The 27,902-nt window shown below is 36.2% G+C and overlaps 2 protein-coding genes across 18 annotated transcripts in view; one reads left to right on the top strand and one right to left on the bottom strand.

Moving 5' to 3' along the window:
- Nucleotides 1–678: 678 nt before the first annotated feature.
- Nucleotides 679–26,818, bottom strand: LOC127852860 (RNA polymerase II subunit A C-terminal domain phosphatase-like). Of its 2 annotated transcripts, XM_052386872.1 has the most exons (6): nucleotides 26,759–26,818; nucleotides 26,003–26,093; nucleotides 25,160–25,285; nucleotides 24,192–24,423; nucleotides 11,352–11,476; nucleotides 679–1,438 (listed from the first exon to the last, which is right to left on the bottom strand). In XM_052386872.1, exons 1-4 carry the CDS (start codon nucleotides 26,797–26,799, stop codon nucleotides 24,193–24,195), a joined length of 489 nt encoding a protein of 162 aa, XP_052242832.1. In that variant the 5' UTR covers nucleotides 26,800–26,818; the 3' UTR covers nucleotides 679–1,438; nucleotides 11,352–11,476; nucleotide 24,192. The 2 variants fall into 2 exon arrangements, with proteins under 2 accessions (XP_052242832.1, XP_052242831.1); XM_052386871.1 differs by lacking the exons at nucleotides 679–1,438; nucleotides 11,352–11,476 and adding an exon at nucleotides 13,221–13,383 and having other exon boundaries at nucleotides 26,759–26,814.
- Nucleotides 10,293–27,902, top strand: part of LOC127852864 (uncharacterized) — a 78,176-nt gene continuing 60,566 nt past the window's right edge. For 3 of the 16 annotated variants that reach the window (XR_008036314.1, XR_008036310.1, XR_008036300.1), the window contains exons 1-3: nucleotides 10,303–10,450; nucleotides 10,977–11,043; nucleotides 11,335–11,508. Coding sequence is in view for 1 of the 16 variants with exons in the window: in XM_052386880.1 (XP_052242840.1) it covers nucleotides 16,503–16,617 (115 nt within the window). In the remaining 15 variants the exon portion in view is untranslated. The other 13 variants (XR_008036312.1, XR_008036309.1, XR_008036316.1 and 10 more) reach the window with 12 other exon arrangements.

Below are 27,902 nucleotides of genomic sequence, written 5' to 3'. Positions count from 1 at the left end.
ACAGACAGGCCAAAAACAATAAAAAATCCCCAAAATAACAGCCTCTTACAGGCTGTTTCCCAATGGCAAAAAGTAAAAAAAGGCTGTTCCCAATGGCAAAACAATTTTTACGAAAATCAGACCAAAATTTTCCAAAAGAGATGCCAAACTTTTCCAAAAACTCAATAATTGGTTTATTGAGTTATAAACCAGCAATTTCATTGCATAGCACTTTATAATATAATTTTTTGAAAGCAGTTAAACATGCACTTATTAACATTTGGTATACTTTTATTTATAATCCTATTAATAATGTTTATTTTTTTCCAATTTCAATGTTTATCGCACTTTTTTTCCCAATCAAAAAGGCACAGGCTGTAAAATGTAAAGCAGAAAAAATCACTGGTAGTAGAAACAGTAATGTGGAGATGTTGCTTGTTAACCTTCACCAACTTTGTACAAAAAGTTAAAATGAAAAATGAAAAAGGGTCATAATTAAACTAAATTGCTGGAGAGAGTTGTGGCACTTGGTCAGTGACCGTACACAATGACCGAGAACACATACTTTTAAGTGACAATTCAGTTTAATACCTATAGAAGAAACAGTGATATGGAGATGTAGTTTACCTTCGCATAATGCAGATGATGAGGTGTTGAGATTTGTGTAAGCAGTATAGCTATTTTTGTAAATAGTCAAGCTAAAAATGATATATTTATTTATTAAACACTATTTTTCAAGCTGTTTGCATTTAAGCATAGCATGTGATGTCATAAATAATTTCTGCTTAAGCTCCACTAAGGGAATTTATGACCACCACAAATACATTTGCAGAGAACATTAGTGCGTTCAGTTACAGCGAATGTTCAAGAACCGAAGCAAACGTTCGCGACTGTTCGCTATTGAACGCTCGGTTAGCCGCGAACAGAAGCGACCCATCGCGACCCGTCTCGGGAGGTAGTTCGCTTTAGTTCGCTAACAAAACCAAGATGGCGGATGAGTAAGTTGTTGTTGTTGTTCAGCGTAACTTCAGTGTAACTTCGGTATTTTTCTTTTTTTTTTGGTAGTATATAAAATGAATTGAATTATAACCACAGCGCATTGTGTTGGTTAAGTACTTTCTGTGTTTTAAGCGATTTCTCCATCAAAATCGCAATCAATTCTGTGGGAGCCGCCATCTTGAAAGGTTCGCGCCGAACTTATAGTTAAATAAGACTGAATTGGAAATGAACAATCATTGGCAAACGTTCGCTGCAACTGAACGCTCTACATAGTTCTAAAATTGTAAACATGTCTAGACAGTCCTTAACGTGCAAAACCTGTTTGCCAAAGATTCTTTATCAAGTGATAATAAGAAATATTTGACAGTATTTCTATTAATGGGGAGGTCTTGGTGGTGATTCTGGTTCTTGTCTTTCAATTTCTTCTTCCCCGGATCCACTGCTGTCCTCTCCTTTGAGACTGAAATTAAAATCCGAATTATTTGTTCCGAAATACAGTGAGATATGAGAACGTTAGAATAAATCGACCAAGAGCAATCGAACGGGAGTAAAAGGCGAACAAAAATAATAATTTGGTTAAACCTATGGCTTTTATATCAAAAAGTTCTTACGCTTCGAATTTGTTGTTCATTTTATTTAAAAAGTATGTTGCTGTTTAGTCGAACACTTTTTGTTGTTGTTAAATTTGACTAGGTCACAAATCACTACATCCAAAATGGACAGGGACAGTTGAATACAAGGTGGCTGAGAGACAACTGGCCATGAAATTGCCAACAGATCATAGTTTCTTCTCTAGTATTTGCAAACTACTCCATACATATAATCTACCGACAGCGTACCAACTCCTCGACAGCCCGCCTGGCTAATAGGTGTGGAAGGCCAAACTTAATAGTGCTGTGGAACAGCATACCATTGCGACCTGGCGAGAAGAAATCCAAGATAAATCTTCCTTAAGGTACATTCATACAGAGGCTCTCTCTGTTGGAAAAACCTGTACACCTATGTGAGGCAAAACAAAATTGACATCCTAAGAGCAGAAACCAAAGCAAAGCTGCTGACTGGAACCTACACCCTACAAGCTAATAGAGCTGTTTTCAATCCATACGCTGTAAATCCAACTTGCACACTTTGTTACACAGAACCTGAATGCAGAGTGCAGTGTATAGCCAAGTGCCCCACTTCCGATGCTGTGAGAGACAAATGCAAAGCCCGTCTCCTTGAGTGCCTGCGCCTCCACGGGAGAGAAGATCCGCTGGAGCTTGTGAATAATGCAGATAGCTACGCACAGCTGATCCTTGACAGCACACATCCAAGTTTCAACAGCGGGCACCTTCCTTTAACTTCAACTTTCAACTTCACCTTGATACTGTTTACAATCGTGCTCGATTATAACTGACAGGCGCTTGTCTGGAAAACAGCGTGTAAGTTTTTTAAAATTATGTTTTAATAAAAATTCCCTCAGAGAAGGAAATACAATCCATAGAGATGCTGTCCAGAGAGTACATTCGGTGTATCCAACTCCTTCGGTGTCGTGAACTAGCAAAGGGGTCATAATCACTTTAAGGGTAATGCTAACGCATAATTAATTATCTGTCGCTACCCGCGATTTTATATTTTAATGTATACGCTTGAATTTTTACCTCATATGCGTTAGCCACTACTATGCTTTTAAACAAAGATCGCCTTTTTCTTTATACTGTACTTAACGGACACACACTTGGCGACGATTTCTGTACATATCTTTTAATTGTGCCATTCCGTATTAACGTTTAAGTCGGTGTACCGGTTTTTCGTACATTGTATCGTGATGGACACTCATTTTTACATCCGGCTACCTAATACAACGTACATAGGCATGTTTTATCGCGAGCGTATATAATTATGTGATTCGTTGTGAGGATTCATTCTGTGCGACAGCATCAGACACTAACAGAGGCCGCCAACCTCAAACTACCAAGGGCAGAACTACAGCTCTACACCTTGGGTACTCCGCAAAGTCAACGGGGGAATTTTACAACTACAACAACAACAACAATGGCGGGTGCATCAACCGGTAGCACAAAGCAGCGACTTTTGACATTTATTGAGGATGTTGAAATAGAAACAAGGTATAATAAGGAAGCAAACGTACAAATAAACTTAATGTCATACTTTTGTTTTGCTTACTGGGAGATATGTTGTTTGTATATGTAAGTCTAAGTAAAGCTTTGTTATTGTCTGCCTTGTTCGGACAATGATGGCTTTCGGACAAAGTATAGTAAATTATAGTACAGTGCAGTGTAGAACAGCTGTATGTGTACTCTGCAATCGGTATGCAAAAAATATCCCATGCCAGGCCTCGACACTAACGGTGTCCCGGGAACCCGAGGACACCAGATTTTGACGAGGTTCACCAGTTCTTTCAAGCTGGGTGATCCTCCGGGAACCCTAAATTTAAAGAACCACTTTGTATTGATTGACCATTTAAATCAGCGTTATTATCTTTTATTTCTTGCTTTGTTTATAAGAAGAACTTCCGAAACGGTAAGTAGTGTAGTTTTCATATCTCAGACCAGTTACTTTGTGGCCAATGCTCGAAGTATTCCGATTAGGCAAAGGGAAGTAACTAATGGTCGATTACTAAAACGATTTCACTACCCCACAGCAAAAACAAAATTCGGTTATAAATTTGATAATTTAAACAAAAATGTGGAGATACCTCAAGGGTGTTTAAGAGCCCGCACCAAAAAAAACTAATGCAGAGCTGTTAGAAACACTAAGGTCTTACCAGAAAGAAATACGAAATCTGCAATTTGAAGATGATTCGGCAAAAATTTGGTCTTGAAGTAGAAAAAAAAAACTGTGGTATGCACGATTTGCCATGATACATATGACAATGAGGGGCCATTTGATGATGATGATGATGATGAAAGACATGATATCCAAAGTTTACAAAAACACGGCTTATAAGCTATTATTAGGTCTAACTTTAAATGGGTGCCAGACGATTCGCCCCGACACACTATCGCCCCATGCTGAAAATACCGACCCGCCCACCGATCCGCCCCGTCCAATATTTATTATCGCCCCCGATCCCTATTAGATCGCCCCATTCTGAACTGACCAGTACGCGATCGCTCCGCCCACTAAGTTGTGTTTTCATAAAACGCTTATTCCATTACTCCGCTATCTTTGTTGTCGGACCATATGGCCGCAATAAACGAAATATGATTGATTATTATGAAGTTTGATTGACAGCTGGCGAGGGGTCAATTTATGTGTGTTTAGGTGTCCATTTCCAGAATACAATTACATATACATTTTAACATTATTATTCCGAAGTTTTCGGGACCTTTAAAAACGATATTTCGAAATAAATACTTGACAGAAGACTTCTATGTTTCTGTAAAAAAAAGTTGTAAAATTAACGTTGTTTTGTTGCACGCTACTGCAAATAATTGTTTTACTAAAAAATTTATCTGCTATTTGAAGCTTTGACTTCGCTCCCTTCTCGACTTCCTCGTTTTTGTCTATGACACCGCTTCACCCCCTTTTTTATAAACTGCCAATCCGGATATCCTCCCGGTTTTGGTACCGGGCCCTTCTCCTGATTTCTCGACATACGGTTGGGAAAATAGTTTCGGCGTCGACATTTTCGTATCATACATTTTGTAATGATATCATCTTAAAAACGTAGAGTTTATATATGGTGCGTTTCATTTGACAACATTTACTCAGACCTAACTTGACACGTTTGTTTGTGATTAAAGAATGCACAAATACACAAATAAGAAATTATCGGCTTTTGACGACATTACAAAAATTAACACGCCACGCGCAGACAACAAACGTGCGAAATTACGCTCAATTAGCAGCTGGTTTTAATTGGTGTCTGCAGTTTTAACATCGGATTAATGATTGATAATTAGGTGCGAATTATAGTATTGGGACCGACAGAATCAACTCGAATGAACTACTACTTCGGTTTAACGAAGTTCGGTTTTACCATGAAATTTTACATTAAACAAAGAAGAAACACAATCGGGACCCAAGAAATACTTCGATTTAACAGTGATTTCGGTTAATCGGTGTTCGAAATAACGGTGTTGAAGTGCACAAGTTACAAATGTCACATGTGAATATACAAGCAAAAGGGTTGGATAACAAGTTTTAACAACATTAGTAGAACCTCCCCTTTAATTGCTAAAGTTGTGATTAAAATGGTGGTTGTATAGTCTTAAAGTTACATTTGAATTGTGTGACTAGATGAATGTAAGCATTGCAAGAAACCATATCATACTTTAAATTAAATTTATAACGTGTTGACTATTTTAATTAGCGTAGAAATTTCCACGAATAAATTGTTATTAAGTTTGATATTTTAAAACAATTTTTTAGTAAAATACAACGACATTTTTTAAACTCAAATGAAGATACAGAAAACTAACTTTTACAAATACATTTACTATTGAATATATTTTTCTATTGTTTTCCGAAATATGCTAATTAAGCCACACAATAACAGATTTCCAGATTACGTAAGTATTTGTAAAACATTCACATACGCCTTGATAACACGAACAGGAATTTGGCTACAACCCCGGGAGATACTTTGCAGGTTTATGGTATTTATGGATTTATCAGTGACACGTGTATAACATATGCCCCAGTCTCTGCAGGATTCTTCCGCTCATATGCAATGAAAATAGAATTGACGGAATTGTCAAATACATGTAATGCATTTAATTAGTATGCCTCTTATCAGACAAGAAAGCGAGTTTGCAATTGGCAAATTTGTAAACGCCAATCAGATTCATTTTTATGTTGTCTACTTTAAGAAGGTGTATAAATATGCATGTACTGTTGAATTATATGTTAAAACTAATTCACTAGCTAACGATTTATGTTATATCAAGCCATTAAAACATTTTTCATACTGTGATAATTTGAATATATTACATGCAACTTGAAAATTAATTTCTAAGTATTTATCCAATGAATGTGTGTGTAGCGTGTTCCCGTGACATCCGACGCCGGCAACATGGAATTGCCTGCGTTGCATGTTGCCGTCTTACGCACAAGTCCAGTGCTACAGGTAAGTGGTTTTCATTAAATTTGCTTAATGCAGGCTAAATTGATATTGCTTGTGTAAAGTAATGCAACTTATTAAATTGACAAGTGGAATGTGAGGAAACTTTATATTTGCATGTAAAGCACTATATACATGTAATATGAAATTGAAACATTTTAGGGATAACTGCGGCAGAGTATATGGTGGCTGTTCGGGAGCAGATGGATATTCGGTTCACCTGTCCGGAATGCACATCTCCACCGGCAACGTCCATCTCCGCATCGCCGTCTACGCCGGTAAAATCTCCACCGGCGACGTCCATCTCCGCATCATCGTCGACGCCGATAAAATCTACACGGACGACGTCCATTTCCGCATCTCCGTCGACGCCGGTAAAATCTCCCCCGACGACGTCCATTTCCGCATCTCGGTCGACGCCGGTAAAATCTCCACCGACGACGCCCATCTCCGCATCGCCGACTCAGCCAATCGATGATTGCATGGAAAAGTTGTAAGTGCAATATAAAAAAAATTCTAGTCAAATGTGACAGACAAAACAAATGACGTTTACTTAGGTCTACCGGACATATTACTACATTTATTTTTAGTATGTTTTTCTTCAGATCTCTCGATGACAAAATCAATGGGCGCCAACCATCTAGACCGATCCCTGCACTGAGGCAGTCTAAGCCGATCCCTGCGCCGAGGCAGTCTAAGCCGATCCCTGCGCCGAGGCAGTCTAAGCCGATCCCTGCGCCGAGGCAAAAAGAACCTACTCTGGCAAAGAAGGTGCCGACAACTTTCGAGGTGTTGCAGAAGGCAACGAAGATATGCAAGGACTTGCTTGTCGACGATGTCGGATACACATACACATTGAAGGTACAGTAACAATGCGGAACGCTTCTGGTTATGCTTCCTTTCGAAGGATGCTTTGTATTTGGACATTAAAAATGGGACTAACGACATACTATTATTGCTTTTACTCTTCGCTATATATCTCGGCTTAAGGTAGTCCACCCATAATGCGCAATTTTGAAATAGATCAAGGCATCAGTAGCCAGCTTAATAACCATCGATATTTACGGGTAGACTACTTTAATGTAGATACAAACACACAAACTGTTGCAGAAAGTTTTATACAACAACAACAACAACAACATTTATAAGCTCTTAAGCATAAAATTGCTTTTTAGTCAAATGAATAATATACACGTGTAAAGACATGGATCATAATAATTATGAAAATAAGGTAATAATTATGAAAACTATGCATAACAGTTCGCATTGTATATCATTAACATATCAAACTTATTTAATGTTGGTCATGCTTGATAATGACTTTTAATATGTTTTTCTTATATCTTTGTATAATGGACATATTAATAAGAAATAGCATTTACTCTCTACGACATTTAGATAAATACGTATACGTAATTGTGCAAAGACTTTTTAAAATCATTTCTTTATTTATCTTTATTTATCCTAACTTTGTATACTGTTGCAGAGAATTGGAGAGTGGCAGTGCTCTGTCAGAAACAAAACGGTGTACTGCAAGGCTACTGTGAAGAAGCCTGAAGGTGTATTCGTCTTTGGGGGTGTATCTCATGGTCACGAAAGCGAACAGGGAGTGGCGACGGCAAAGCGTATATTTGCCAAGGTAAATAAAACTGTACTGTATGATCTAGGAGTGTCATCGGCATCAATGTTCAACAATGCATTTTAAGTGTGTATAATTTCTTGTTGAAAAGGGTCGACTCTTAATTTTGATTTCAGGCCAAGAGCGAAGCTGTAAAAAATGTCTTTCGCTCTTGCGGCAGTATAGCTGAAGATGTTTTGTTCAGCTTGGGAGATGCTAACCTACCGCCAACCAGCAGAACCAAACTGCACAATCTGACGCGGCTCGTGTCCCGAGCAAGAAGTCAACAGCGACCAAAGGAGCCATATCGAAACGATGTCCACTTCAAGGTACGTTTGTTAATTCAAAAGGGGGCATTCTTACTTCATATAATGTATGTCATGCTATTCTTGTTTAACACTTAACGATTTTGTACAAAAAGCTTATCATTTACTTTACAGCTGGCCACTAACTTCCGTCCAGAGGGTTTCCTTAAAGCACACTTAACCAAGGACGGGCAAAGAATGCTCGTCTTTGGCAAGAACGAGGCCATCAACTATATGGCCGATGTTCCAACATGGTACGTCGATGGAACAGTTAAGGTAAGTTTTTCTTAATATCATTTTTCTTTAAAATGCTGTTTTTAATGACCATCAAACAATTGACATAATCCTATATGTAATTTCACTATTTTATGTTAATTGAGAAAAAGAAAAGTGGCGTGTATTGAAATTATAAATATAATATCAGCGAGAAGACTGAAAGTGTACTTTATTAATCACGACAGACTTAACATCTGCATGATTTTCACACTGGTAACTATATTTTTGCCCGGTTGAAACAAATCACTGACGAAATAAGAATCGCACTGGCATTTTTTTTCAATTGAATATTCATTTAGAACAAATTTTTGTCTTTGGGCACAAGCAGACAATTACCAATAGAAAAACATGATTTACGATATTCTTGTTCTGTACTTTAAGATTGTCAAGGACCCGTTTGCCCAGCTATTTACGATACATGCCTTCCTGTGCAGCGCTGACGAAACCAGTGTCAAGCAGGTCCCTCTGGTGTTCGTCCTAATGACGAGGAGAATGACCAAATACTATGCCCTGGTAAGTTGGGTATCGTATCGCCCAGATCGTTTGGCGAAAAAATCTCAAGGTTGCTTAATATTAAAATTTCACATTTTAGTCAAGTTTTGTAAATTGCCACATTAACTCATTCAGCCCTGGTGACGAATATTCCAAACATTGTGTTTACCCATCAATGTATCATATTTGAAATTCCTTCTGATCACTCTTGCAGGCATTCAAGACAATTCTCAACCTGATGACAAAAACTCCGGCAGTAACAATAATGGTTGCGGACTTCGAGAAAGCAATCTGGTCCGGTTTCCGGCAAGCTATGCCGACAGTGGCAATAAGAAGCTGCAACTTTCACATGGGACAGGCTGTTTGGAATAAAGCCCGAAGTCTCGGTTTACAGGTATAAACTTTTTAAAAGGAAAATACTTAAAGCCATGACATTTGTACAGAGGAATCCATTATTCATATTTTAATCACATTCCAATACCGTACTCTCAACCATTAAATACTCAATCATAGAGTGAGAAGTCCAATACTTGAACGTGTATTACCGGTATGCAGTTTGCTGGAAGTAAAAGTAGGGACACTGATTTTAAAAGACCCCTCTCGTAGGATTTTAATAGGCTATTGAATAGTCCGTTGATTTTTTGTTTTAGTCTGACTACAATAGGAAGCCTCACGGAGAAATCCACAAGATCGTCCGCGAGCTGATGTCGCTGCCATTCGTGCCGGTGGAGGAAATAGAGCCGGTCCTCCACTCATGTTTCGGCAGCTTGACTGATGAGCGGCTTCTGCAGCTGCGGAAATACATTTTCGATCAGTGGGTGAACTCCACGACGTTCCAACCCGTCACGTGGAACGGGTTCCGACGCGACACGCGCACGAGCAACGACTGTGAAGGGTGGCATCGTCGCATGAACTCGCATGCCCGAGAGACGACCCCACCCTTCTACGAGCTGATTCCCTTCTTGAATGCCGACGCCAACAAGTTTACCCTCACGCGGGTCATGGTGGCGGAGGGTTCGATGTACCGCCGGGAGAAATTGAAGTTTAAACAAAAGAACGAGTGGTACCTCCGGCTCTGGGACTTGTATAACGAGGGTGAGATGTCGGCAGCAGAACTGCTGTCCGACGTTTCCTCCACAGTGGGACCAATTCAGTGACTTCAAATAGTCGTTGTTCGTTCGCTGATTTCGACCAGTAAATAAATGACCAATGAAGATCGGTGCAACAAGTTCGATGACTTGCACGTGTAATATCCAGTCTTAGTAAATATATGTATGAATTATATCATCTTATGTTTTCATTTTTTTTTTTAATATGTGACGTCGTCAGCGAAAATCAGTCTTGTGTACGCTGATGTTTATGTCGGGAAATCGCGAGATAAAATTCTTGTACGAAAATGCGCTGGATATTTCGTCTTTTTCAAACAATTTCTCGGCTCATAATTTATGACATGCTTTGAAAATGTCCACATTATAGCATTAATATGTCCTTTAAACACTGGCACAATTGGTGGTTTGTAATCCGCTTATTTATTCAAATTATTCCCCTTGAAAGACACTGTTTCGTTTGAGCAGTTTACAGGTAGCGCAACCTGTCTCGTAGTGTTCGTTTTCAATGGCTATTAAACGCTGGAAATCAAAATGACATCTTGTACTAATGGATGTCTTGAATCGAAGAAGGTTCGGAAATGATATTTTCACATGCTTAAAATAGGTAAGTGTGTATTTTGGCTTTGTGATTAATTTTCGCGACTCGCAAGTTTGACCCGGAAGTAAACTGTACGATAGCAACTGAATTGTTTACATGAAATGGTGGAAGATTTAAATTTGACTTTAAAATATCATGTCTCAATTTATTAACACCAACACTATTCCATGTGAAATTTCACAAGACCAGGACACTTCGTTTTTAAATTTAAATGATTTATCGAATGTAAATGAACTTTATATTCAAACTTCTCACCCCGCTACTCAAGATTTGTTTGATGTGATAGATGATTATGAAAATGACCTTGAGTCAAACCATGATGAGTCTGATATTGATATTGATGTAGAAGCTGTCTAAAAAACATCAGATACTGTGTTTATTGAAAAGTCTGAACTTCATGTGGCAGAAGCTTATAAACAAAACAAATTTAAGGTTGACTTTTTAATATGTTTAAACACAAATTTAATTAATAATTATTATAATAAAAAAAAGTGTTATGTAGATAAATAACCAATAATTTGATATTCTACAGGTTGGGAAGTTATTTTTCAAGACCCCGAGGAAGTGTGAGGTGTATGGAATCAGCTGTGAAGGATCTGGTATTTGAATTAATTTAATATCATTGCTACCCACAAACTGAATCAGTCTAAATGTAATCAACTACCAATTGATTATTTACTTTTTATTGTTGTGTGTGTGTGTGTGCGTGTTTGTGTGCGTGTGTGGTCTGGAGGATATCATTCTCGTCTAATATCAATCTTTTATGATAAGACAATAACCATGCATTATCTAAATGTTTCAAACCACCTATTAATTAATTGGAAAAAACAAACTATTTGGGTATCTCTAGTAAGTTATTACAGTTTATTTATTAGTCTTCTGTTTCACAGGAAAGCAGGTGTTTTACCTCGCAGACGAAGGCCAGTCACATGGTAAAGGTGCAAATGCTGTGGTCAGCCAGGTTCACTACTACCTCAACACATACGGTCTTGGCGAACAGCATGCTCACTTTCAGTGTGACAACTGTTGCGGCTAAAATAAAAACAACATAGTCATTGTAACAGGTCTATAAAATTAGTGTTTTGTAACCAATTTCTTGTATGTAAGGTGGTGTATCGGTTGTGACTAGTTAGACACGCAGAAGTTCCGGTTTATAATACTTGGTTTTACGTTTTGAGATTGAAGGTTCAAATATCAATTGGAATCTTGCATGTTTTATAACATTTTTGTGCCAGGTATGGTCATCTTTGTTTAAAGGTATCTGTCCCTGTGTATTTCCTGCATTTATGGCCCAACTCGCTTCTATTTTCTTCTTTCCTTTTTGATAAAACTCTAGGGCTGTCAATAACTTTTACATTGGTTGTTGCACATCACTTTCACCTTGAAATATTAATATTACAGCAGTCACAGTGCTAACCCTCCCCCAAGGCTGAGAGAGACCAGGTCGAGAGTAGCTTATACTCCTTAAGTAAGATGTGCAGTTTGTCAAAGTAACGATGTATATACACTATTGTTATTGTCACTGTGTTGTTTTCAGGATACCTATGTTTTAAGATAATAAATGTTATCTTAATATGCCATTTGTATGTTAATATGTTGATTGGAACCACCACACAGCATACCGTTATGTTTTAAAGATGAATATGAGTTTGATGTGTATGTATAATTATTGAGTATGGTTACCACGGTAACCATCTATAATTTGTAACCTTATTATTAAATAAGCGTATTGATAATTTGAATATTTTCAGGACGGTCAGTTACAGATCATTTTTAACGCTCGTATATTTATTATAAATCCACTCAATAAACTTGTAACTGTCAGTGCCTTTGTTGGGATTCTGCCCACATTTTGGAGCTGCCAGTGTTACATCATCTGATACCTTCTGTGGAGAGTTCTTGTAGGTAGGTAATAACAAGCCCTTAGTTATTGTGTTTCTGATAGCTCTTTTTAATGTTGAGAAATTAATTTAGCTAAACCTGTTGTTAAAATATTTGTTTGCAGTAATGCAATTGCAAAGGGGTAAAGCATGTTGATATGTAGTAAATATGTTTAAAAAAATTACTCTGGTATCAATCCCAAAAGGAAAATTCTCTTAAAATAATATATTGAAATGAGTCAACATTTTTAAGTCAGTCAATTACTACAAAATACATATTCTAAATTGTAGCCTGACCTTTTTTAATAATTATTTTTTAACATTTCAGGTTTACACAAAATCATCACACTAAGCTTTATGTTGATAAGACATACAAAGTTTACACCAGACTGGCACTTTGGCATCTGGAAGTCAAAGAAGAGGTAAATTCCTTACCACAGTATGGTGAATGTGACCTGCATGATCCTTCTTGATAAACATTGTTTGCATTTCCATAGGTCTATCCAGTTGTATAGTTCTGCCATGTAATAAAATATAAAAATAATAAAAGATAAATCAATTAAAAATAGTGTGTAGGTACTTTATGTCTTGTAACAGGAAAATAAATATTCATTTTAATAGTTTCAGCTGTTTTATTGGTATGAAATTTTTGATATGGCAAACAAAATCCCATGCAAAATCATCCTTTAAACTTTGTAGTTTTCTATTACAACAACAACAACAAAATAGTAATTTGATAATAGGAAAACTGTATTTTGCAATTGTTTCTTAATTAAATGGTAATCTTGATACAGAAACTTCAACGCAGAAATATTGTCTGGTGTCGCTGCTTCTGTGGGGTTATCGTCAAGGACGGGCCACAACATCCCCCAGCTTGTGGGGGACTCTTCCAATCCTGTTGTTATCTAAGACGGGAAGGATTACCTTACGACATTTTTTCACCACATAAAAAATGTCACCAAATTTTATCAATTTCCATGTGTCAGCGGAGCATACCGGTGTTGTGGAATGCAGGGAATTTAGTGACTCACCAGTAGTCAGAATCACTCTCAGGAAGGTCTGGAAAGTGAATGTTAATGTGAGCTGTGACAACCTGCAATAAGAAATGTTTGCGAAAGGGCTTTATCTGGACAATCAGTGGTATTTATTTAAAACATTCGTGAATTCTGTCGCATAGATGAACCAAAAACTTGACATGTCCGAAAAGCGCTACTGGTGAGCAACAAAAAAACAGACTGTGCCCCCCCACCCAAAAAAAAAAAGAAGATGCATTAAGATGCGCATCTGATCTTCTCTGATGGTGCCACAACAATTACATACATCATGTATCAATGTTTATTTTGGCCAATGTATTGGGTGATATATTTTCCCCCAAACAATGCAAAAAACCTCTATTCCTAGGAAAGCTAAAACATGTATACGATTGCTAAATGTGTCAGTTGATACAGGTTTTGAAATGTTCAATGCAAACGTTTGTTGTTCTAATTGCACAAGCTTGTTTTCAAGTTTTCTATATCTCATATTTTCAAAACAAAAATCATTTTTTTCATGTAACCATGCAATTGTTGTCACCTTATGGACACAATCTGCCTTTCCGAAAAACTTGAAAAAAATCAGTGTGAATATTGTATTTATTTATGTTTTACAATGAAAATCCTATATTTTTGGTTTGTTTGCTGCATTGTTTCCCTAGTAACAAAAAAATAATATTTTTAAGTTATTGTTTATTTTGTCTATTTTTCTCTATCAGAAATAATGATAAATAATGATTATTTCATTTACTGAAACATTTAGTATCCAAGTGTACTTTCAACCAACTCTTGTCAATGCTGTGTTTTTCCATTCTGTTGTGTTTGAGGTTACATTATACATAAATACACATGTAACTGACTAAAAAAAGGAAATTGTTCATGGAACACACGAATTATTGATTGTTATTGTTTAACTAGTTACAAAACAGTGAAATTAATGTTGTGTTTGCCTTTAAACAAACACTTGATTGAAAATACAATTCATAGATTTATAAAAGGCATGATTGTGTGCTCTGGTGATTATTAACATGTAGATCGGTTACCATAGCAACACACATGGTACATTTTAAATGTCCATAATGCTGTTGTCAGTTTATTGCACTATAATTATGTATTTGACTAAAGGAAAGATTATTGTTTTAATTAAACAATGTGCTTGTTGTTTGAATGTTTTCATTGTTTTTTTGTATTAAATGATAACTTTAAGTGGCGGTAAAATGTAGGGTTGGTCACTTTGGAAGGTCATAAAATTAGTTTTGAATGTGATAAATAAAAATCTATATCATTTTTGTGAACTACAATGTTCAGAGAATCCAAAATTGCCAAAAAGTCAAAATGTGATTTCTTGAACACAGGACTGATTTTCCCAGCTTCGGCCACATATATTTGTACACTGATGAATATACGCATCGAGTTGTTTGTTCATGCTTGCTTGTACATGTATCGCAATAGTTAAATCATTCTGCCCAAGTGACGCATTGAGTCGTTTTTTTCAAATCATGTCCAACCTGATCAGACAGCTCCTCAGGGGCTATCTACTTAGGATGGACTTAATATATCAATATACAGCCCACAAATAAACAGTTTTCTTTGTGTCAATGCAAATATATATATATATATATATATATATATATATATATATATATATATATATATATATAACGTGTCAATGTCCATAGCAATCGGACTTTTTTTATTTAAAAAAAGTTTTTTTTTCTAATGACGAAAGTCTCATAGAACACGGCGTTAAACGACCTTATTGCCAATGGGACTTGATAATTGGATTTGTTTTCTTGAACATTTTTTTAAGTAGGATTGTCCAGGGACATATATAATATAATTCTCATTTAGCGTCCGTGGATTATCCGCTTATCATATAATTTTAACCACTATATCTTCAATTCAACATAAAACAATGTATGAAAAGGTTATAAAAGAACACCTCGAAACCAACCCCGTTATAAAAGGCCAACGCTTCCTGCGTTAATTTGATTATCCATTAAATCAGGAAGATCTTATCACGTTCTTACTCCAAGATATGTAACGTTACATACGAATGTTAATCATTCAAGATAACGAGGCACTAGTATTTTCACACCTTCTCATCAATGTCGTAAATATATAAGGCACTATTATTTAATGTAGGGGGCGAACTGTTATCGCAGATAGACGATGTGAAAACCTGGTGGGGCGAACTGAATAATAGGCGGGGCGAGCCAGTATAGGGCGAATTAGTGATGGGACGAATCAAGGTACACCCCTTTAAATGGCAACTGAATTGAATATTGGAAATTAAAATGTGTACTAGTATGTTTCTTGTACTTATTTGCCCTTACGCTGTGCTTCGAAACAAGAAGGAACCCTAGTTTGGGTTAGGGTAACCAAAATTTGAAAGTAGGGTTTCCTCCGAGCACCCTGCATGCAAGACTGTTATTCATCGTTTTTCGTGAAAACAGTTTGGACTACTGGCACAATGATTCAGGTTACCGTTATCCGCTGCGACAACACGTCCATAAATGTAAAAATGGCCTGAAATGGAAATGTGTCTTTGCCAGAAAGACTTAAATGAGAGACTTAACCTGACAAATAACTCACTTAATTAAAAGCACAGTTAAATGCAATCACCATTGTGTGTTGTTGGGTTCACCTTCAGCTTTTATGGTATTGAAAAAAAATTCTCTTATCACCAAAAATCCAGTGTAGGCATAAAGTGTTGCCCAAGATTAGCCTGTGCTGAATGCTCAGGCTTATCTGTGATGACACTTTATGCACATGCATTTAGTTTTCCCATAGCAAGGCTCATATGTTAATAAAGACGAAAGCTAAATTATGCCATGAGTATGTTCACAGGCCCATTTTGGAACATTTTGATATTGTTTTACTTAGCTATTTACTCAGATATTAGACTAATGAACTTCATTTTTCTCATGACCAGTACGAACAACTATGTGACCAGCATATAATGCTCAACTGAGAATCTGAGTAAGCCTAGGTCAATACTTACTGAAGCAGTTGATATGGGTTGATGCTAAAGCTTAAAAAAATGAGGAATTTTGTATTTAGACATATGATTTCTTTCAACGTTTTAATTGTAATACATTTTATGTTTCAGGTGACCCGAGACGGCCATACCCGACTGACTACGAGATGAGAGGGGGCTGGCTGGCTAAGATGAGTGACATGCCCAACAACGTGCCTGCTGTGCAGTCTCACGGCTCTTATGGGGAACCCATGGCAACCAAAAGAAACCCAGGTCCCACAGGTAACGGCTGTATTCATGCTGGTTAGCTAGAAAGTAAATTAGACATGAGTTTAACTCCAACTTGGACATTCACATTGTTTTCATCAGCGGTTTTTTTCCTTCTTTAACTAGTACCGGGGAACGGTACCTTTCCCAAAGCCTAACGGAGGCTTCTTAATTTTAGCACCGGACCTTTCCAAATCAAATGATTGTTTTCACCCAATTGGGAACGGGTCCGGTACCCATGCCATTGGGAATTTTTTGCGTCGTGAAATAACCAAATTGGGGAAAAAAACAAGTCGGGAAATCTCCCAATCGGGAAAAATCAAGTTGTGAATTGTACCAATTGAAGAATGGTATTTTTGTTTAACTTTTGTCAGCTTAAATGACACAGGAAAGCAACATAAACTTTTATTCACAGTCTTGCACAAACAACTACAACGTACATGCTATATCGGAACACAGATTGTGTTTCATTAGTTGTATTTGTATCGTAACAGGTCAAATATCTATGATAAGAATTTGAAATAAGTGGTATAGTTTCGGATAACAAAAGTTAAACAGATGCTAGACTCAACAGATGTATATCAGTGGCAAATGGAACAATATCAAATTCGCTCAACCAAGCCGTTAAGGTTTTGTATAAACATCAAAATTATGGGTCCTTTATAAATGAGTGAATAGTTTATGAAACATTACAAAGTTGCTCATGATAAAAGGAGTCACAAATGTTTAGGTTTCCACTCGGATTAAATAACCGAAATAGATTCAAGGATGAAGTGTTGCAACCACCGGTTAAAGCCATTGGGAAATTGACATTAGTTGGGTGAATAAGTTTCAACTTCATGACAATTTGTATGTTATCATATGATAATACTTATATCATGATATTATACATATGTTGTGGGTCACATATGTATTATTTACTTGCAACGTTGGTTTCTGCTTTTTAGATATAAAGAGGGTCATATTTTATGTACTTCATCAGTTCAGCTCGTATTCAGCTAGGATATACATTGGACTGCTTAAGTTGTGAATTACGGGGCAGGCCTGTATGTCTGATTATTGGACTTGAATATTTTACGAACTTAAAACTAATGAATGTTTCTTATTGATAGGAATACTTTGTGAACACAGTTTAATACAGAAATGAAAACTGCATCGGTGTTCTTGAAGTTGTGTATGCATTGTCATCCCATAGGACTATGTTACACATTATTTTACCCTTTTAAATTGCTAAATAAAAGATGTGCATTAGGAGATCTGCTGATTCAATTGACTCAAAATTTCATAATAGAGGTTTAAAAAAAAATTCCGAAAATTGGGACGGGTCCGGTTCATTTTGGAAACGGGTCTGTAGGTCATTGGGAATGGTTCTGTTAATCGGACCCGTCCACAGAAGGAAAAAAAAAAGAAATCTTCATATCTACTGTTCCCAACGATCCTAGATGCCATTCCCAATCGCCAGTGCCTTTTATTTTCGCTGGAAATATCTTTTGAAATCATCGAGCCTTTCATTTTTTGGTCCTTTATTTTTGCCGGAAATGGTCGCATAGAAAGTAAACAAACCTTTTCAAAAGGGCACAACTCTAACCATCGTGTAAAATGTGACTGGTTTACATAATCGTGACGAGTGATTGATTTTTCCGATTTTCCAGTGAAATAATTCCATTCTAAAGACCAGTCTTTCTTACATAAATAAACTTTCTAAACACTAATTTTTATCATTAACTTCATCAAATCAAATCTTAATTTGACATCATCATAAGTCATAACGCCGAATACTACCGGAAATGATTAAAGAAAGAAGATCAGACTGTACCGACGCTTGCAATAGAGTTTGAGAGGTTGCTTTGAGTTAAGTATAATTTTGTGCCTGTGTCACTGTGAGGAGAGACATGTTTGACTTTGATCTGATTATCACCTGTTTGGAATTAAACATATAATTTGATAATTTATTATTATTTTTATTTTAAATCTTTAATTGATATCACTGAAAATGTTCACACATAAAATGACTGCCCAGCGCTTGTGAGATTTCAAAGGCTTATACAAAATTATGAATATTATTTTTTATGCAACCTCAGTGATAATGCCTATCACTAGAAGATAAAACAAGAGATGTGTTTGTCAGAAACACAATGACCCCTATTGGGCCGCTTTGAAATAACATTTCTATTTATTATTTGGCAAGTTTAGAAATTATCTCCCTTTTAAGATTATTACTCCCCCTGGATTGTGTTTTTTTACCCTTGACCTTGAAGGATGACCATGACCTTTCACCACTCAAAATGTGCCGCTTCATGAGACGCACATGCATGCCAAATATGAAGATGATATCTTCAATATTGCAAAAACTATGACCAAACTTTAACCAAGGTTAAAGTTTTGGACAGACATCCAGAATGACCGACAGACAGACAGACAGCCAAAAACAATGTACCCCCTCTTCTTCGAAGAATGGGACAAAAAAATCCATTGACCAGCACATTTCTACTAAAGTGGCAATAACACAATTTTCACATGACATGATATGATTGTCAAAATATCATCACTAGTATTTTTTCTGGTAAAACCTAGAGCTTAAAATGCTTTTTGATGCAGAATATAGCCCCTAATGATAGATATGATGCATTTAAAAGATTCCAAATTCATCATTTTACCCAATTCATTGATTTCGCGACTCGTTTTTTTCCCAATTTGAAGATTTCACGACGCGAATAATTCCCAATTGTAGGGGTACAGGTAGCTTTCCCAATTGGGGAAAAAAACGCTGAACAAACAAAGATTCTGACCAGTTTAATGTTATCTTGTTTTTAGAAATCTTCAGTGTAACAAACGGTTTTAAACCTATTCATTTCAGGCCTTTTTCTGTTTATTTGGGGAAAAGTACCTAGCAAAATGGGTTTTTTTTGAGTCGGGAAATCTTCCAAATTGGGAAGAATTTTCATCGACAAAAGCATTATTTGGGCAGGGGTTTTTCCAGCCATTTTGGATAAAAATCATATAAATTATGGTTATATATTTTGTAAGTTGTTTAAAAAATTAATATATAGAGTGTAATAATCATAAGTCAAAGGAAACTTCTTCCAATTTATTAAATAAATGTTTTGTTGTTGTTTTTTTTTTTGGGGGGGGGATTTTTTTTGAGAATTGGGAAAAAAATATGCATATTTGGCATGGGGAATGGTAAGATAGGCAGAAAAAGGCCTGCATTTTAGCTATATTGCATCAAAACCTAATGCTTATTAATATGCCATCGAGTTTGGTTCCTGGTAGAACCATTATTTGGCATCTCTGGAGAGATCTAAAGAAGGCACCCACTGTGGGTATCAAGCAAAGGACCTCTGCTAGACTGACACCCTATCAACTACGTTACAACATCCTTTAACCGCAACAATTTGTGACATACACACTTTAACTAACCCGGGCCGGTATTCACCAAACAATTCTGAGACTTATGTCTAAGAATAAAGAATATACTTCAAATCAGAATATTAAAAAATTGCTGTACTTTTGAGTCACACTTGGTGTGAGTCACCCATATCTACCCTGGTACATCATTCTTCATGTAGAATATTTTATTAATGACATAATCACCAGTGGAAGCATGTAAATGTTCAAACTCTGGACTTTTTTTTCTTGGTTCGAGGTCTATTCTTCATTCTTAAGTCTAAGAATGGGTTGGTGAATACAGGCCAAGTAGTATTAATGCATTGTAATTTCTAGAAATCTCTCTGCCAACACCACAGTTCCCACCTTGGGTCGCTGACCTGGCAGGGTCACGGCGATGATCAGATGTCTACCATGAGTTCCCATCTCCATGGCAACCAGGGGTCAGAGTTCAAGAGTCACAAGGACGTGAACGAGGTGGAGATTATGTCCAGTGACTCCTTAAGTAGTTCCAGTAGTGACGAATGAAGCGTGGAAAGTGGGTCAAGGTGTCATGTTTGGGTGATGTGTGAATACTGAATCTAGTCAGGTGCAGTATTTGTAAAATTATGAATTAAGGCAGGATGACAGAAGTTGAACTGGGAACGAATGCAGTTGGAAACAAGATCATATGTGTCACAGGTGAAATTGAATGATATTTCAGAATTATGATGAATGCAGTCTGGAACTAGGTCAGACTGTACAATTGATGGAATCGGAGTCTGTGTAAAATGTGTGACGAGTGAAATCAGAAACTGTTTTATAATGAAATGAAACAACTTGTGTTATTGAGTGAATTTGTTGGAATGAAATAGGTCCAATTGGGTTTTATTGTCCCTGGACACAATATTAGATGTCTGATCAGTTAAACTCTGATATTGGGTTTTATGCATGACAAGTGAACCTAGGAAACCATTTCAGAAAGGTAACCATGGCAGGATAATAAGCCTCAAACGTGTGACTGGCTTGGTAAAAAGAGTGGTCCATAGTGTACCAGTTTTGCAACCAAAAAGATGATGATAAACGTTACAAGTTAAAGGTGTCATTTTTCCACCTTACAGGCGATGCCCTCCTTTATAAAGTCAAGAGAGCTTTAAAAATGGTTATAATCTTCTCAGGATCTATGAAAACTAATAAGAGTTTTTGTAAAGACTCTGAGCTTCTTGCAATGTGATGTTTTCAAATCACACCATGAAGCAATTGTTTTCCTCACTTAAGCAAGTGGTACATAAAGCATTTGTTGAAAAGTCTTGCTGAGTGTGAGCGTTTATGTTTATGCCTCTTCAACACTGTCTTGCAGTACAGCTTAAACCATTTAAATACTGAATATTTAACATTTTCAGTTTTTAACATTTTAATATAACTATTCTGGATCTGTTTAATCAATTTTGCAAGGAAGAACATCTTCTTTTGTTGTTGAATTTGTATTATTGTTTGATACTTGTAAGTTATATTAATGGAATACATTTTAATAAAAAAATCACAAGACTTTTCTGATTATTTAAATATTACCCACTCTGGGGCATCACACAATATAGCCTCACATTAAATGAAAATTTCTTAACCATAATTTAGGGGTGCGCGGAAGGACCTCACACACTTGGAAATACACAAACTCTTTTTGCTTAAATTGATTCTCTGTTAGGTTTACATGTACATTTCACTGAAAAATCAACATGCTGTTTTTGTTTTTTGTCTAAACAGGTTTCAAGAAAATATATCAATTAACCATGTGATCTGCTGAAAAGTTTTTATTTGGACTTAAGAACAAGATGACGATGAAATTCAACTTTAGATGCTTAACAAAAACCGCACACAAACCAAAGGTAACGACCCATATAATGTATTTATTGAGTGTTCCGTGTTTTTATGAATCCTTTCTTAGGTATATAATATAATTGTTTTCACTGAGATAATCCAGTTACACATTATTTCTGTTTGTCTGCAAACGAAATTTCAAATGCATGCAACACTCAGTAGTCAGGCAACAATTAATTAATCGTATTTCAGTGTTTAAAAAAATGTTTATGCGAATTATGTGTATTACCAGTTTGCATTCAAAGTCGAAACCGTTTGAACGAAAAAATGTGATGACGGATTGTTCAAAACCGTTGGTAAATTACCAATTTCATAATGAAGTGTTTTCACATGATTTACGGAAAATACCAAAATCAAAAACATGTTTAAAGTATAAAATCAAAAGAACAGCATTGAATGAGTTGTTGCAATTAAATATCAATTTTGATTCAATTGTTACCAAAAAAATGCAAATTAAAAAATGTACTAGTATATTTTTACTTGTTTCTGTGTAAACAAATATACTCTACATCAATATCGTGGCACGTTTTTATTATTTAGACAATTGGCGCATTGGTTATCAAAAATAGCACATTTTATTAATTAAATACTGAAGAAGTATGCATCAAGGATGTTGTACAAATAATATCAGCAATAAAGCGCAGAAAACAATAACTAACGCTTGAACAGAAGGCAGCGAAAAAGATGAACGACATGGAGTGATTCTGACTTCTGTCTCTTCAAGAAACGTGTTTTGTACACCGTTTACTCCACGATATAAAATACGGATGACACTGCCTTCTTGCTAATTATTCTGCTATACAAGTAGGCTTTAAAATGCTTATTTGGTTATTCCGATAGTGTATATATATATACATATTTTGCTCTCCCAATAATCGTTAATTAAACATTAACTTCATGTAAATCACATAAATATAGGACATACAGAAGACACATGTTCAAAGTGAAAACAAACAATCAATAAATATACTTTGAAATTGATCTTAAATATCTCACATTTGTCTCTTTCTTGTTACATAAGAAATCAAAGATGCTACAAAACCAATTGTTGTGCACGCCAACAACCAATTCTGCTATTGTGCCATTTTTGAGAACAAAAACCGAAGAAACAGATTGTTGTTACGTAACTGACAATCAAATCAACTGGCCTTACAAATTTAATATGGAGACAATGACAGGCAATGTATTAAGGAGAATGTATATGTTATGAAATCCTTTTTACGCCTCAAAATACATAAAACGTATAACTGACATTATTGTTTCTAATATCTGCAATACCGATGAGATAACACGAAATCATAAGTAAACAAGTAAAACAATATATCAGAAGCCAAAAAAAAATTATGCTCAGCATGTATAATGCTCTACTGTAAATTCATATGCATGTTTGATCTCTTCTTATTTTGGATATTAATCAGTTTTTAGGAAGAGAACATGTGAAGCTGAACTGAAAACTTATCAATCAACAAGTGTTGTGTTTGTCAAACACTATGCCCCCTTTTGCGCGATTTTGACCCATATATTTGACCTTTGACCTTGAAGGATGACCTTAACCTTGACATTTTACCACTCAAAATGTGCAGCTCTATGATATACACATGCATGCCAAATATCAAGTGGCAAAAGTTATGACCAAGGTTTAAGATTTGGGACAGACAGACAGACAGACAGACAGACAGACAAACACCGTCATACAATGACAGATAGGCCAAAAACAATATACCCCCTCTTCTTCGAAGAAGGGGCATAAAAAGTCACAAGCCTACAGCCATGAACATATAGGGTAATAGGCAGAATGAGCCAATTAACCAAGTCATTTCAAGCCCATACAGAGAACATAAATAAATAATTCTAGAGCTGTATATTTAAATCTTACTTGGTATTCACATACATTACCATATTTTTCAATTAACTTGGAACAAGGGGGTTTATTTCGACCTGGGAGGAAGGACAAATGACCGTTCTTTTTTTAGCAAACATTAACAAAGATTTTTATACGGTTGGTAAAAATAAACTCAAATTTCCCCCTCCTTTAGGAAATCCTCTGCATTCTTAAAAGTTTAGTGAAACCACTCCTTAAAACGATTTGTTAATAACATAAACAACAAGAGTAAAAACTTGTTCACAAATCCTTAAAGCCCCATAAACACTCAAAATCAACGAAATATTTAGTAAATAAGTTAACACAAACACAATCAGTGTTCCTTATAGCAATAGCCAAATTTCAACGCTTGGTGTGGTCTGGTAACATAGATTTAACAACATATTAAATGCTCTTTTTTATTTTTGTGAGGAACAATATATTCCATTTGATTTCCCGCGACGATATCCGTACATTTACTCACTTCAAATTGGCGGTTTGCTCTCGTCCCTGGACAAAATACGATGGGAGAACAGACTCCGACTGGGGTCAAGAATCATGGCGATCGTGTGCACGTACAGTCTCACGCCAAACGTGCAGATGTGAAGTTCGTACAGCTTAGATATTCTCTTCAGGAACTCTTTGGTGCCGGGCCGCAGCCTTGTGTGGTACCACAGCATCCTGTTGCCGTGAGGGAGTTGGAAATGCTCTACATCCTGCAGAACAGAAAGGTCATACAAGATACAAGAAGTGTTAACAGTCTAATTGTGACGTTTATTTTGTGTAGATTTTCAGTTGATACAGTTCAGGGTCCGTATTCACCAACCCACTCTTAGACTTAAGCCTAACAAACAAAACTGTTTCGTTCTCATACTGTAATAAAGTTCAATATGACACTACATTTAATACTTTTTATGACACAATTTTTCATTCTGAACAATTTATTTATGATATAAGCAAAATTTAAAGCCTGTATATATTTAAGTGCTTAACAGATTTTCTTGGTTCTAAGTCTGTTCTTTATACTCAAGTCTAAGAAAAGGTTGGTAAATACGGGCCCTTGTCTCAGCAGCATTCAATCCATTGACATATGGACCCACAAGATGTCACACCACTAGGCCACTGTTACAACGGCAGAGCAACATACATTGAGTTTTACCCCATTATCATATAAATAATTGATTACTAGATGATTTTACTGAGAACTTAAAATAGCCGTCACTCACATTTTTTGTTACTAATTTAATTTGGTGAAATGTTAAAGTAGTAAACTCGATATACATAGTTTTGTAAATTGAGCACTGGTACTGGTAAATACAAAGAATTGTATATGGAAGAATGTAAAAAACAAACCATTCACTACAAGGTATTAAAATAGTGACCTCTATGGCAAAATCCCACCCAATCATTGCAAGAATTTGAATAATTAATTAGATAGCTCATGAGAAGTACCTTGAGATTTGGTGGAATGTTGTTGTTTGTGGTGTGCACAAGGGCTTGATCGAGGTCCACGAGCAGAACTAGCTTCCTGGTCTTTACGAGCCGCTCTTCATCAGCCTTCCCAATCTCCTTCGCTTGCTGAAAACAGCATACCACAGATTAAGTCAGATACTGACATGAACAAGAGGGTCTAATGCTCAAGGTGGCTCAACTAAGACTTCTGGGACACTGAACTGCTCTGAGCAACTGTTGTGATGTTTTTGAAGCCGTTTTCGAAATAGGTCAAGATATATTTGGAACAAATGATCTGAGAACGTTACATAAAGATTGGTTAAAAAAAATAACACTTCTAGAGTGTTCACAATATTATACTATAGCTATATAAGGAAACTTATAAACTCTTCTTTCACACATTCAAACTTATACTGATAGTTATAATCTAAACAGTAAACTATGAGAACTTTTAGCTACTAGTATTAGGAAACGATGATTGACAAAGACTGGTCAATTTGGCAAAAGACAAGTTTGAGCCAGGACAACTCTGTTATGAAGTTAATGTTACCTCATCAATGATAGAGTCTGCCGAGTTTGAGTCAGTACAACTCTGTTAGGAAGTAAATGTTACCTCCTCAATAATAGAGTCAGCTGAGTTTGAGTCAGGACAACGTTTTTATTAAGTAAATGTTACCTCCTCAATAATTAAGTCAGGCTAATTGTTACTTACTCACTGAAAAAGATGGCTAACGAAAAGTTTGAGCCAAGGGGATATTTGTTAAGAAGTCTGTTTGAACAGCTCATAGTAAATTCATTGTCATGTTTGTGCCAGTGTAAGCACTACAGTGAAGGTGGTGTTACCTGTTCACTGACGACCAGCTCAGGAATGCTGTGCACCATGGCAACGGAGGCACTGACCTGCTCCTTTCTGTCACCTGACATTGAGTTCTCCCTTCAACAACAATAACATTAACCTTCAGAAGATGTTTCCTTTATCAAGTCAACAAGAAGTGGCAAGGTTTATTAGGTTGGTATGCATGGAATTCATATGCATGGGATAACATCTACACATGGGATTAAAAAGAAAACATGCTTTCAGTCCATTTTATATCAATTGATTTAAGTGAGCCATTCTTTTAGTATGTATTTCTTTGATCAAAATGCAGCTTATACAGTACAGTCCACGAGTTTTCCCCCAAAAAAGGTGTACTCGCTAAAACGCTTGGCGTTCCACCGAGTTAGCTAATACCCACGGCGTGTACTACTTTAGCCTAGTAGGTAAATGCAGACAATTTCCATTCTTATCAGGACACCACCGCTCAACACCTCGGTAGCAGTGTGCTACTGTACATGCCAAATAATACAAACATTGTAATAAAAAATGGTTTAAATACAATAGCTACAAAAAATAAGATAATTGTATAGAAAATTAATACATGTTTAAGTTTACAGGTACGTCTACAATAAATTTATTCGTCGTTTCCAAGTTAAGGCCGAGTAATTACGGCACATTTGGACTCAACTTTCGTAAAACACGTGTCCCTTATCTGGGACAACACTTTAAGCACATGAATTAAGCCCCGTCTTCCAAGAACGGGGCTAACTTAGATGCCATACACTCTGAGATTGGCCCCACAATCTGCACACATGTCCTTCATCACAGTCGGGTGGGAGCATCCTTCCCTAGCATACAATACAAACCTGAAAATAAAATCATTTTTAAGAAAAACACACAATATGCAAATATGCAAAAGCACCTACATCTACATGTACATCGTACGTCGCTGCCGTCAAGCTTGACAATTATGCGACGGGTGGTGAGAAGATAAAGTAAGAATGAGAAAAAAGTAAAGTGAGAAGAGTTTGATAGTTAAAAGTCCTAAGACTATAAACAAGACTAGATAATAAACAAGACCGGAGGAAACGATGATTGTGTAAATTCCTGTATATATTTTTGGGGGAAAAGTGTGGGTGCATTTTTATTTATTGCTTTTTGTACAAATCAATCGATGCGTGAATGACTGCTCAGAACAAAAATGCAGATATTGACCATTTTTGTTGACCTGGTTTGTCTCGTGACTGAATTATTTGGATCCACAATAATAAACAGGAACTCGTGATAACATGAATCTTTGTTAATTGATAGATCTTTGTTAAGAGGTAAAGTGGTACAGTACATGATAGTGGTCTGTAACCTATATTTACCCTTCTTGCACACAATCGCCTTCAGAAACAGAAATATCCTTCACGATTCCGTTGTCACTTGATTTTAACCGCTTAATTTCATTGTTTGAGGCTTTATAAATAATTGTGATGGCCCCTTTTGGAATCTTCTTACCGTTTTTTATCATAACTTTATTAACATTCATAAAAGTTTCAGCGACAACTCGAATATTTGCGGAGGCCGCCATTTTATTTCGGAAACGCACAACCGGTCAGAACAGGCAGAATAGAAAATAGAGAAAACACTTTATAACAGATGCTGTTGAAGGCAGGCACTCTCGCGTTTAAGAAAAAACGTTTAGAAATTATTCAGTTTTTAAAACAGCATAATATATCAGCAGTATACAAAATAGACAACTCGTCGATTTTGGAACGAGGGACGTTTTAAAATATTGCAGACAGAAGAACATTTTAAGGAGCACGATCGTTTAGATTGCTGCAGTATACTGTCTGGAAAACCATATCTAAAATTGATGAAAACAGCAGGTTAAAGTAATGTGGAAACAAACTCGGTCTTTTTCTAGATTGCATAACTTAG

Source organism: Dreissena polymorpha, chromosome 12 (assembly GCF_020536995.1).
Source record: "Dreissena polymorpha isolate Duluth1 chromosome 12, UMN_Dpol_1.0, whole genome shotgun sequence".
Lineage (NCBI taxonomy): Eukaryota > Metazoa > Mollusca > Bivalvia > Myida > Dreissenidae > Dreissena > Dreissena polymorpha.
This window is presented reverse-complemented; position numbering and strand designations above follow the sequence as displayed.